This window comes from Haematobia irritans, unplaced genomic scaffold (genome assembly GCF_050003625.1).
Source record: "Haematobia irritans isolate KBUSLIRL unplaced genomic scaffold, ASM5000362v1 scaffold_40, whole genome shotgun sequence".
Taxonomy (NCBI): domain Eukaryota; kingdom Metazoa; phylum Arthropoda; class Insecta; order Diptera; family Muscidae; genus Haematobia; species Haematobia irritans.
Window position 1 is genome coordinate 25,561 of NW_027445799.1, and position 13,617 is coordinate 39,177.

Below are 13,617 nucleotides of genomic sequence, written 5' to 3' on the forward strand. Positions count from 1 at the left end.
AACTTAATAGCTTCCATGAAAGTACGCGAGGGCGGCTGGAATCAGCCCGTTGCCTCCAAAACGCGATTGGGTTGGACAATCTTTGGAGGAACACAGAAAAGAGTGTTCAACCTGAATATACACAAATGTGTTTGCGGAAGTGACATAATATTACATGATTTGGTAAAGGCGTTTTTTTCTGACGAAAATATTGGTATTTTACCCCCCGAAGCAATGCCAAATTCGAAGGAGGACCAACGCGCTATTGACATTATTGAGAACACATGTTCGTTTAAAGATGGTCGATACGAAGTAGGGCTCTTGTGGAAAAATGACGGGTTAGTGTTACCACCGAGTTTAAAAACAGCTATGAAACGATTAGATTGCTTGAAACGTAGAATTTTGCGAGACTCATCTTTGGCTAATGAATTACAACAACAAATTTCAAACCTGTTGGAAAAGAAATATGCCCGTAAGCTTTCAAAAAGTGCCGCCGAACAACAGGGTGGAAAGATATGGTATCTGCCTACATTCATTGTTAAAAACCCTCAAAAGCCGAACAAGGTGAGATTAGTGTGGGACGCGGCTGCCAAATCTGGGAACGTTGCTTTAAATGATTTTCTCCTTAAAGGACCAGATCTACTCATTCCTCTAATGCAAATATTATATAAGTTTAGAATTGGCGCTGTGGCGATATGTGGAGACATTGCAGAGATGTTCCACCGCATTAAGGTTCAAGAAGAAGATGCATGCGCACAACGTTTTTTATGGTGGGGTGAAAACGATACAATTGATGTCTACCAATTAGATGTACTCACATTTGGGGCTTCTTGTTCTCCATTCATTTCTCATTTTATCAGAAACAAAAACGCAGAAATTCATTGCCAAGAAATCCCGACAATTTTAAACGCTATAAAAAATCAGCACTATGTCGATGATTACATTGACTCTACAAACACTGTTAACGAAGCTATAGATTTAGCTTTAGGCGTTCGAGAGGTCCATAAGAGAGGAGGGTTTCATATGCGAAACTGGGCCTCCAACTCTACGGAGGTTCTGCAAGCTCTAGGGGAACCCAGTGGATGCGAGAGCAAAACTTTTGAGGTAGAAGTCGGCATAAATCAATGCAATAAAATCCTCGGTTTATACTGGGAACCAAAAACCGACGTCTTTAAAATCAATTTAAAATTTGTACGCCTTAATCGACCGGTCCTTGTCGATGACATTGTTCCGACAAAAAGGGAGGTACTTCAGGTACTAATGTCTGTTTTTGATCCGTTGGGATTTGTCTCATGCTTCATGTCGTATTTAAAAATCATCTTGCAAGAAATATGGCGTTGCGGAATAGAATGGGACCAGCCTCTTACAAGCGAACTTTTCGAAAAATGGAAGAAATGGTTGCAGTGTCTACCAATAATAACAAGAATTGAAATTCCTCGATGCTATTCACACTACCTGCAAAGTCCAAATTGTGTAGTCCAACTACACACATTTGTCGATGCTAGCGAGGAAGCATTTGCGGCCGTGTGTTATTTCCGAATTGAGTTTGAAGGCAAAGTTGATATACGATTAGTAGCGTCAAAATCGAAGGTGGCGCCCCTTCCTAGAGCTTGCAGAACCTCCGTAGAGTTGGAGGCCCAGTTTCGCATATGAAACCCTCCTCTCTTATGGACCTCTCGAACGCCTAAAGCTAAATCTATAGCTTCGTTAACAGTGTTTGTAGAGTCAATGTAATCATCGACATAGTGCTGATTTTTTATAGCGTTTAAAATTGTCGGGATTTCTTGGCAATGAATTTCTGCGTTTTTGTTTCTGATAAAATGAGAAATGAATGGAGAACAAGAAGCCCCAAATGTGAGTACATCTAATTGGTAGACATCAATTGTATCGTTTTCACCCCACCATAAAAAACGTTGTGCGCATGCATCTTCTTCTTGAACCTTAATGCGGTGGAACATCTCTGCAATGTCTCCACATATCGCCACAGCGCCAATTCTAAACTTATATAATATTTGCATTAGAGGAATGAGTAGATCTGGTCCTTTAAGGAGAAAATCATTTAAAGCAACGTTCCCAGATTTGGCAGCCGCGTCCCACACTAATCTCACCTTGTTCGGCTTTTGAGGGTTTTTAACAATGAATGTAGGCAGATACCATATCTTTCCACCCTGTTGTTCGGCGGCACTTTTTGAAAGCTTACGGGCATATTTCTTTTCCAACAGGTTTGAAATTTGTTGTTGTAATTCATTAGCCAAAGATGAGTCTCGCAAAATTCTACGTTTCAAGCAATCTAATCGTTTCATAGCTGTTTTTAAACTCGGTGGTAACACTAACCCGTCATTTTTCCACAAGAGCCCTACTTCGTATCGACCATCTTTAAACGAACATGTGTTCTCAATAATGTCAATAGCGCGTTGGTCCTCCTTCGAATTTGGCATTGCTTCGGGGGGTAAAATACCAATATTTTCGTCAGAAAAAAACGCCTTTACCAAATCATGTAATATTATGTCACTTCCGCAAACACATTTGTGTATATTCAGGTTGAACACTCTTTTCTGTGTTCCTCCAAAGATTGTCCAACCCAATCGCGTTTTGGAGGCAACGGGCTGATTCCAGCCGCCCTCGCGTACTTTCATGGAAGCTATTAAGTTTGGATTGTTAACCCCAATAATCATGGAGGGCACAGCATTTGCGTAACCTATAAGTGGTATATCTCGAAGATACGAATACTTTTCCTTTATGTTTTCAACGTTTATTGACTCTGCTGCCAAATTGAGGTTTTTAACTGTATGGACATTTTTAATAGGAAATATTTTGGCATTTTTATGAGTCGACGATATTTTCAAATCAAATTTTCTAGAACTATCTTCGAGACGTGATACATCCCCAGTCCAACGTATGCAAAGAGGGTCAATAGTACCGCGGACCCCCAACATGTTAGCAACATTCTCTTCAAGCAAAGTCAACGTTGAACCGTCGTCCATTAGGGCATATATTGATATGGATTTATTATCGTGATGAAGAGTGACGGGTACAATACGAAAATAGGACTCACCTTCTTTGTTTGTATGGTTATTAAGTGTAGTTACCGTCTTCTCCAGTAGTCCGACATCACTGTGCAATAGAGGGTTGTGTTGAACAGTGCAACCACTTACACCGCACTGCTTTCGAAACCAACAATGTCCCCTGTGCTTGCAAAGGCATATGCGACATAGGTGGTTGGTTTTTACAATGTTCCACCTATCGGCAACTTCGAAGGCTTGAAATTGATCGCAGTCGGCAATTTTGTGATTTTCCTCACACACAATGCAGTTGACTCGTTTCTTGTTTAATGGTGAGTTTATATGGGCATTTAGGCGGGTTTCCTTTCTCGATGAGCGTTTATCGCCAAGGCTGTCGAATACAGGAACCGTAACTTTGCATGTGGCTTCAGCAACGTCATACAACCAGTTGGAAAAGTCCACTAATGTTGGACGTGTGATGTTTTTAGAATGAATTGCCCACTGAAATATGGTATCGGGTGGAAGCTTTTCAACTAATTCCTGCAAAAGAGTTGGATTTATCAAAAAATCGTCCAATTTAGATGCGCGAATGGTAGCACATATGTTTTTAACAGCAAACCCGAATTCTATCAGAGCGTCGAGTTTACCTTTGGGTATATTCATTTTACGTACTTCGTCAATAAGATTTCTTACGACACATTCCGGCCTACCAAAATACATTTTCAGAGTACGTATTATGTCTGGAACCATCTCAGGTAACATTAAACAATTCCTCACTGCGTCCCGAGCCTTACCGTGTAAACATTTTTGGAGTCGTATTAGATTTTCATCGTTGCCATAACCGGCTATGTTAGTGCTTTGTTCAAAGGCACTTATAAATATGGGCCATTCTCTTGGGTCCCCATTAAATGGTGGAAGATCTTTTGAAATGCATTGCCGAGCCATGATTTGCGTTGTGGTTAAATTACACTCTGTACGTGAATTACTAAAATTGGAAGAATTCGCGTTTTGACAACCGGCTATGGTGTAGGTGTTGTTATTATTATTATTTGTTTTGTTTTGATTACTTCCATTGAGAATGTTCGCTCCATTCTCCTTCTGTGGCACTTCTACAATTGGTTGTGGAAAGAGGGTTGGAGGGGAAGAAGTTTTATTTTGAATTCGCTGAATAACTGTGCTTTGGCACTGTGGCTGATGTATGAGCGAATGAATATCAGCTCTGTAGCTATCACTCAAGTTTGAGTGAGGGTTGTGTAAACCTCTGTCAGCGTCAGCGTTTTGTTGAATTATTGGGCTCTCTTGCGTAGAGGCATAATTATTAAAGAGAGTCGTGGTGTGTTCAATATCGTTGTTCAATTCTTCATCGTTTGACTGCAGCAACTCATACTTACGTCTCAGAAACTCTTCTCTTAAACGGAACTCTTCTTCAAGCATTTTAAGTTGGAGTTGTTTTTTTATACTTATATGAGAGTTAATATCTTTCATGACTGAACCAGTACGGAGAGGTGAGTTTTGGCGAGTTGATGAAGAGCCAGCAATTTCGTTGTTGGTTTCATCATGTTGACTTGCTGCGGCTATTCCAGCAAATTGGACAGAATGGGTTTCTTGTGATTTGTTGGTATTCAATAGGGAGTTTTGCTGTATGCTTTGACAGCAAAACTCACAAAGCCATTGACAGATATCAGATTCTTCGTCTAAGTCGCAGCAACTATAATGATAAATGGTGTTACATTTAGAGCAGCCTATCATATTTCCATCATCGGGATCGGAGCACAAGGTACACCGGGCACTCAAAGTTGCGTTGTGTTGCGCCATATTTCCAGTTAAGAATTTTAAAGATATTGCCAATTGGAGATGGGTGCCGTCAAATAATAATATAGCCGACCTTGCCACAAAAGTGGCAAGGTCGGCTATAAGGACCAAATTGTTATCGACCGTATCAAGTACCAAACAAAAGCACACCACTGCTCAAGCATTTACAACGCTGTAACATCTGATTATCATACTTGTACTAAATTGCATACCCCTTTTTTAATATATCCGCTTCATTAGCTTTACCCATTGTAACCTCAGGCGGTGTTGCGCAACAAAATATTTAAATTTGTTAAGAAAGAAAACTAAGGTATAATTTGAATAATCATTGAACTATCAAATAAATAAAAACTTCGTTTTCAGAATTTTAAAGCTTACCGAAGGCTCAACGAAGTCGTATTGCTCTTAAAACTTGGTTTTATTTTCAACATTTCTTTAAAATTCTTAACTGGAAATATGGCGCAACACAACGCAACTTTGAGTGCCCGGTGTACCTTGTGCTCCGATCCCGATGATGGAAATATGATAGGCTGCTCTAAATGTAACACCATTTATCATTATAGTTGCTGCGACTTAGACGAAGAATCTGATATCTGTCAATGGCTTTGTGAGTTTTGCTGTCAAAGCATACAGCAAAACTCCCTATTGAATACCAACAAATCACAAGAAACCCATTCTGTCCAATTTGCTGGAATAGCCGCAGCAAGTCAACATGATGAAACCAACAACGAAATTGCTGGCTCTTCATCAACTCGCCAAAACTCACCTCTCCGTACTGGTTCAGTCATGAAAGATATTAACTCTCATATAAGTATAAAAAAACAACTCCAACTTAAAATGCTTGAAGAAGAGTTCCGTTTAAGAGAAGAGTTTCTGAGACGTAAGTATGAGTTGCTGCAGTCAAACGATGAAGAATTGAACAACGATATTGAACACACCACGACTCTCTTTAATAATTATGCCTCTACGCAAGAGAGCCCAATAATTCAACAAAACGCTGACGCTGACAGAGGTTTACACAACCCTCACTCAAACTTGAGTGATAGCTACAGAGCTGATATTCATTCGCTCATACATCAGCCACAGTGCCAAAGCACAGTTATTCAGCGAATTCAAAATAAAACTTCTTCCCCTCCAACCCTCTTTCCACAACCAATTGTAGAAGTGCCACAGAAGGAGAATGGAGCGAACATTCTCAATGGAAGTAATCAAAACAAAACAAATAATAATAATAACAACACCTACACCATAGCCGGTTGTCAAAACGCGAATTCTTCCAATTTTAGTAATTCACGTACAGAGTGTAATTTAACCACAACGCAAATCATGGCTCGGCAATGCATTTCAAAAGATCTTCCACCATTTAATGGGGACCCAAGAGAATGGCCCATATTTATAAGTGCCTTTGAACAAAGCACTAACATAGCCGGTTATGGCAACGATGAAAATCTAATACGACTCCAAAAATGTTTACACGGTAAGGCTCGGGACGCAGTGAGGAATTGTTTAATGTTACCTGAGATGGTTCCAGACATAATACGTACTCTGAAAATGTATTTTGGTAGGCCGGAATGTGTCGTAAGAAATCTTATTGACGAAGTACGTAAAATGAATATACCCAAAGGTAAACTCGACGCTCTGATAGAATTCGGGTTTGCTGTTAAAAACATATGTGCTACCATTCGCGCATCTAAATTGGACGATTTTTTGATAAATCCAACTCTTTTGCAGGAATTAGTTGAAAAGCTTCCACCCGATACCATATTTCAGTGGGCAATTCATTCTAAAAACATCACACGTCCAACATTAGTGGACTTTTCCAACTGGTTGTATGACGTTGCTGAAGCCACATGCAAAGTTACGGTTCCTGTATTCGACAGCCTTGGCGATAAACGCTCATCGAGAAAGGAAACCCGCCTAAATGCCCATATAAACTCACCATTAAACAAGAAACGAGTCAACTGCATTGTGTGTGAGGAAAATCACAAAATTGCCGACTGCGATCAATTTCAAGCCTTCGAAGTTGCCGATAGGTGGAACATTGTAAAAACCAACCACCTATGTCGCATATGCCTTTGCAAGCACAGGGGACATTGTTGGTTTCGAAAGCAGTGCGGTGTAAGTGGTTGCACTGTTCAACACAACCCTCTATTGCACAGTGATGTCGGACTACTGGAGAAGACGGTAACTACACTTAATAACCATACAAACAAAGAAGGTGAGTCCTATTTTCGTATTGTACCCGTCACTCTTCATCACGATAATAAATCCATATCAATATATGCCCTAATGGACGACGGTTCAACGTTGACTTTGCTTGAAGAGAATGTTGCTAACATGTTGGGGGTCCGCGGTACTATTGACCCTCTTTGCATACGTTGGACTGGGGATGTATCACGTCTCGAAGATAGTTCTAGAAAATTTGATTTGAAAATATCGTCGACTCATAAAAATGCCAAAATATTTCCTATTAAAAATGTCCATACAGTTAAAAACCTCAATTTGGCAGCAGAGTCAATAAACGTTGAAAACATAAAGGAAAAGTATTCGTATCTTCGAGATATACCACTTATAGGTTACGCAAATGCTGTGCCCTCCATGATTATTGGGGTTAACAATCCAAACTTAATAGCTTCCATGAAAGTACGCGAGGGCGGCTGGAATCAGCCCGTTGCCTCCAAAACGCGATTGGGTTGGACAATCTTTGGAGGAACACAGAAAAGAGTGTTCAACCTGAATATACACAAATGTGTTTGCGGAAGTGACATAATATTACATGATTTGGTAAAGGCGTTTTTTTCTGACGAAAATATTGGTATTTTACCCCCCGAAGCAATGCCAAATTCGAAGGAGGACCAACGCGCTATTGACATTATTGAGAACACATGTTCGTTTAAAGATGGTCGATACGAAGTAGGGCTCTTGTGGAAAAATGACGGGTTAGTGTTACCACCGAGTTTAAAAACAGCTATGAAACGATTAGATTGCTTGAAACGTAGAATTTTGCGAGACTCATCTTTGGCTAATGAATTACAACAACAAATTTCAAACCTGTTGGAAAAGAAATATGCCCGTAAGCTTTCAAAAAGTGCCGCCGAACAACAGGGTGGAAAGATATGGTATCTGCCTACATTCATTGTTAAAAACCCTCAAAAGCCGAACAAGGTGAGATTAGTGTGGGACGCGGCTGCCAAATCTGGGAACGTTGCTTTAAATGATTTTCTCCTTAAAGGACCAGATCTACTCATTCCTCTAATGCAAATATTATATAAGTTTAGAATTGGCGCTGTGGCGATATGTGGAGACATTGCAGAGATGTTCCACCGCATTAAGGTTCAAGAAGAAGATGCATGCGCACAACGTTTTTTATGGTGGGGTGAAAACGATACAATTGATGTCTACCAATTAGATGTACTCACATTTGGGGCTTCTTGTTCTCCATTCATTTCTCATTTTATCAGAAACAAAAACGCAGAAATTCATTGCCAAGAAATCCCGACAATTTTAAACGCTATAAAAAATCAGCACTATGTCGATGATTACATTGACTCTACAAACACTGTTAACGAAGCTATAGATTTAGCTTTAGGCGTTCGAGAGGTCCATAAGAGAGGAGGGTTTCATATGCGAAACTGGGCCTCCAACTCTACGGAGGTTCTGCAAGCTCTAGGGGAACCCAGTGGATGCGAGAGCAAAACTTTTGAGGTAGAAGTCGGCATAAATCAATGCAATAAAATCCTCGGTTTATACTGGGAACCAAAAACCGACGTCTTTAAAATCAATTTAAAATTTGTACGCCTTAATCGACCGGTCCTTGTCGATGACATTGTTCCGACAAAAAGGGAGGTACTTCAGGTACTAATGTCTGTTTTTGATCCGTTGGGATTTGTCTCATGCTTCATGTCGTATTTAAAAATCATCTTGCAAGAAATATGGCGTTGCGGAATAGAATGGGACCAGCCTCTTACAAGCGAACTTTTCGAAAAATGGAAGAAATGGTTGCAGTGTCTACCAATAATAACAAGAATTGAAATTCCTCGATGCTATTCACACTACCTGCAAAGTCCAAATTGTGTAGTCCAACTACACACATTTGTCGATGCTAGCGAGGAAGCATTTGCGGCCGTGTGTTATTTCCGAATTGAGTTTGAAGGCAAAGTTGATATACGATTAGTAGCGTCAAAATCGAAGGTGGCGCCCCTTCAACCAATGTCCATCCCACGATTAGAATTGCAGGCTGCAGTAATAGGAACGAGGCTAATGAAGACTGTAGAATGTCATGGGATACAAATAGAACAAAGGGTTATGTGGACAGATTCAAAAACGGTTCTAAATTGGCTCGTTGGAGACCCACGGAAATATAAACAATTTGTGATGTTCCGTGTGGCAGAAATATTAAAGTATACAGATATTGCCAATTGGAGATGGGTGCCGTCAAATAATAATATAGCCGACCTTGCCACAAAATACAAACCACCAACTTATAACTACAAGGAGTGGTTCGAGGGCCCATTATGGCTAAAAAAGGAGGAGTCGAAGTGGCCACATAATGCTACAGATGCCGAGTTGGATATGACCGAACTACGCCCACGCTATTTAAACATACACTCGAGGAAAAATGTTTCTATTGTGATCAACTTCGACTATTTTTCTAGTTGGTTTAGACTTTGTCGTGCTATCGCTAACTGGTATCAGATTTTCGATTATTTATATTTGAAAGTAAAAAATGAAAATAGTATACGATACAACGTGGTCCATATAAATAAGGCAAAAAATTTTATCTATAAAAATGTTCAACTGTCCTGTTTCCCGGATGAGTATGCTGCAACACAAGTGGGAAAAGTTACGAAGGGAGCATTTGTTGGACTGCATGTTTTTATGGATTCGAATGGGGTCATAAGAGTGAAAAATAGAGCACAATATGCAAAGGAATTATGTGGGGTTCAAAAAGATCCCATTATTCTACCGTGGAACCACCATGTTACACGTCTCATTGTGTTACACTATCATGAATCTTATCACCACCTAAACCATGAAACTGTAATAAATGAAATACGGCAACAGTATTTTATAACAAGACTGAGAGTCCTTTATAAAACCACTAGGAGAGGTTGTCAAAAATGTAAAAATGATTTAGCTAAACCAGTTTCACCTCAAATAGCTCCTTTGCCTCCAGCTCGTCTAGGTGCATATCAGAGACCGTTCACATTTGTGGGTGTGGACTATTTTGGTCCTATTTCAATAGTATCTGGCCGGAAATCATTAAAGCGTTGGGGTGTTATATTCACTTGCCTAACCATCAGAGCTATACATATTGAAATAGCACACACCCTAACTACTGATTCTTTCCTTATGTGTTTGAGGAATTTTATGGCAAGGCGAGGTACACCTTCCGAAATTTATAGTGATAATGGAACAAATTTTCGAGGCGCCGAAAGATTTCTCAAACAAGAGTTGGAAAAAATAAATTATAACGATGTGCAGAGTGCCTTGAGTTTTAAGGGAATAACCTGGAGGTTTAATCCTCCCGCAGCTCCTCATATGGGGGGAGCGTGGGAGCGGCTGATAAGGTCCATAAAAACAATTCTTTATAAAATATCACCGTCACACAAATTTTGTGAAGAAAGTCTACGTTGTGCTTTGATGGAAGTCGAGCTTATAATAAACTCGCGCCCTCTTACTTACGTCTCGCTAGAAACTCAGGATGAAGAAGCAATTACACCGAATCACTTCTTACTAGGTAGCTCAAATGGGTCGAAACCATTTTGTAGCTCGGAAGATCTAGACCATAGGATGTGTCTCAAACAAAGCGAAATATTTGCTAATTTATTCTGGCGTCGATGGGTAAAAGAAATGATCCCAACATTGACTAGGAGGAACAAATGGTTTGAAAAGGTCAAGCCGATTGAAGTTGGAGATATAGTTCTTGTTGTTGACGAAAACGCTGAGAGAAATTCATGGATAAAGGGAAGAGTTATTGAAGTAATAACAGCAAAAGACGGGCAGGTGAGAAGGGCAAAAGTCAAGACTATTAATGGAGAGATAGAGCGCCCAGCTGCAAAATTAGCAGTGCTTGATATCGGTTTGAATTTGAGGTAAGATTTTTAAAATCTTACCGGGGGGAGAATTGTTATCGACCGTATCAAGTACCAAACAAAAGCACACCACTGCTCAAGCATTTACAACGCTGTAACATCTGATTATCATACTTGTACTAAATTGCATACCCCTTTTTTAATATATCCGCTTCATTAGCTTTACCCATTGTAACCTCAGGCGGTGTTGCGCAACAAAATATTTAAATTTGTTAAGAAAGAAAACTAAGGTATAATTTGAATAATCATTGAACTATCAAATAAATAAAAACTTCGTTTTCAGAATTTTAAAGCTTACCGAAGGCTCAACGAAGTCGTATTGCTCTTAAAACTTGGTTTTATTTTCAACATTTCTTTAAAATTCTTAACTGGAAATATGGCGCAACACAACGCAACTTTGAGTGCCCGGTGTACCTTGTGCTCCGATCCCGATGATGGAAATATGATAGGCTGCTCTAAATGTAACACCATTTATCATTATAGTTGCTGCGACTTAGACGAAGAATCTGATATCTGTCAATGGCTTTGTGAGTTTTGCTGTCAAAGCATACAGCAAAACTCCCTATTGAATACCAACAAATCACAAGAAACCCATTCTGTCCAATTTGCTGGAATAGCCGCAGCAAGTCAACATGATGAAACCAACAACGAAATTGCTGGCTCTTCATCAACTCGCCAAAACTCACCTCTCCGTACTGGTTCAGTCATGAAAGATATTAACTCTCATATAAGTATAAAAAAACAACTCCAACTTAAAATGCTTGAAGAAGAGTTCCGTTTAAGAGAAGAGTTTCTGAGACGTAAGTATGAGTTGCTGCAGTCAAACGATGAAGAATTGAACAACGATATTGAACACACCACGACTCTCTTTAATAATTATGCCTCTACGCAAGAGAGCCCAATAATTCAACAAAACGCTGACGCTGACAGAGGTTTACACAACCCTCACTCAAACTTGAGTGATAGCTACAGAGCTGATATTCATTCGCTCATACATCAGCCACAGTGCCAAAGCACAGTTATTCAGCGAATTCAAAATAAAACTTCTTCCCCTCCAACCCTCTTTCCACAACCAATTGTAGAAGTGCCACAGAAGGAGAATGGAGCGAACATTCTCAATGGAAGTAATCAAAACAAAACAAATAATAATAATAACAACACCTACACCATAGCCGGTTGTCAAAACGCGAATTCTTCCAATTTTAGTAATTCACGTACAGAGTGTAATTTAACCACAACGCAAATCATGGCTCGGCAATGCATTTCAAAAGATCTTCCACCATTTAATGGGGACCCAAGAGAATGGCCCATATTTATAAGTGCCTTTGAACAAAGCACTAACATAGCCGGTTATGGCAACGATGAAAATCTAATACGACTCCAAAAATGTTTACACGGTAAGGCTCGGGACGCAGTGAGGAATTGTTTAATGTTACCTGAGATGGTTCCAGACATAATACGTACTCTGAAAATGTATTTTGGTAGGCCGGAATGTGTCGTAAGAAATCTTATTGACGAAGTACGTAAAATGAATATACCCAAAGGTAAACTCGACGCTCTGATAGAATTCGGGTTTGCTGTTAAAAACATATGTGCTACCATTCGCGCATCTAAATTGGACGATTTTTTGATAAATCCAACTCTTTTGCAGGAATTAGTTGAAAAGCTTCCACCCGATACCATATTTCAGTGGGCAATTCATTCTAAAAACATCACACGTCCAACATTAGTGGACTTTTCCAACTGGTTGTATGACGTTGCTGAAGCCACATGCAAAGTTACGGTTCCTGTATTCGACAGCCTTGGCGATAAACGCTCATCGAGAAAGGAAACCCGCCTAAATGCCCATATAAACTCACCATTAAACAAGAAACGAGTCAACTGCATTGTGTGTGAGGAAAATCACAAAATTGCCGACTGCGATCAATTTCAAGCCTTCGAAGTTGCCGATAGGTGGAACATTGTAAAAACCAACCACCTATGTCGCATATGCCTTTGCAAGCACAGGGGACATTGTTGGTTTCGAAAGCAGTGCGGTGTAAGTGGTTGCACTGTTCAACACAACCCTCTATTGCACAGTGATGTCGGACTACTGGAGAAGACGGTAACTACACTTAATAACCATACAAACAAAGAAGGTGAGTCCTATTTTCGTATTGTACCCGTCACTCTTCATCACGATAATAAATCCATATCAATATATGCCCTAATGGACGACGGTTCAACGTTGACTTTGCTTGAAGAGAATGTTGCTAACATGTTGGGGGTCCGCGGTACTATTGACCCTCTTTGCATACGTTGGACTGGGGATGTATCACGTCTCGAAGATAGTTCTAGAAAATTTGATTTGAAAATATCGTCGACTCATAAAAATGCCAAAATATTTCCTATTAAAAATGTCCATACAGTTAAAAACCTCAATTTGGCAGCAGAGTCAATAAACGTTGAAAACATAAAGGAAAAGTATTCGTATCTTCGAGATATACCACTTATAGGTTACGCAAATGCTGTGCCCTCCATGATTATTGGGGTTAACAATCCAAACTTAATAGCTTCCATGAAAGTACGCGAGGGCGGCTGGAATCAGCCCGTTGCCTCCAAAACGCGATTGGGTTGGACAATCTTTGGAGGAACACAGAAAAGAGTGTTCAACCTGAATATACACAAATGTGTTTGCGGAAGTGACATAATATTACATGATTTGGTAAAGGCGTTTTTTTCTGACGAAA

The 13,617-nt window shown here is 39.9% G+C and overlaps 2 protein-coding genes across 2 annotated transcripts; both read left to right on the top strand.

The window, feature by feature from the left end:
• The first annotated feature begins 15 nt into the window (after window positions 1–15).
• LOC142242548 (uncharacterized) lies at window positions 16–1,632 on the top strand. The gene has a single exon (XM_075314122.1). The coding sequence runs from the start codon at window positions 16–18 to the stop codon at window positions 1,630–1,632; it is 1,617 nt and encodes a 538-aa protein (XP_075170237.1).
• A 3,617-nt stretch (window positions 1,633–5,249) lies between these two features.
• LOC142242549 (uncharacterized) lies at window positions 5,250–10,892 on the top strand. Its single transcript, XM_075314123.1, has one exon. The coding sequence runs from the start codon at window positions 5,250–5,252 to the stop codon at window positions 10,890–10,892; it is 5,643 nt and encodes a 1,880-aa protein (XP_075170238.1).
• The last annotated feature ends 2,725 nt before the right edge of the window (window positions 10,893–13,617 follow it).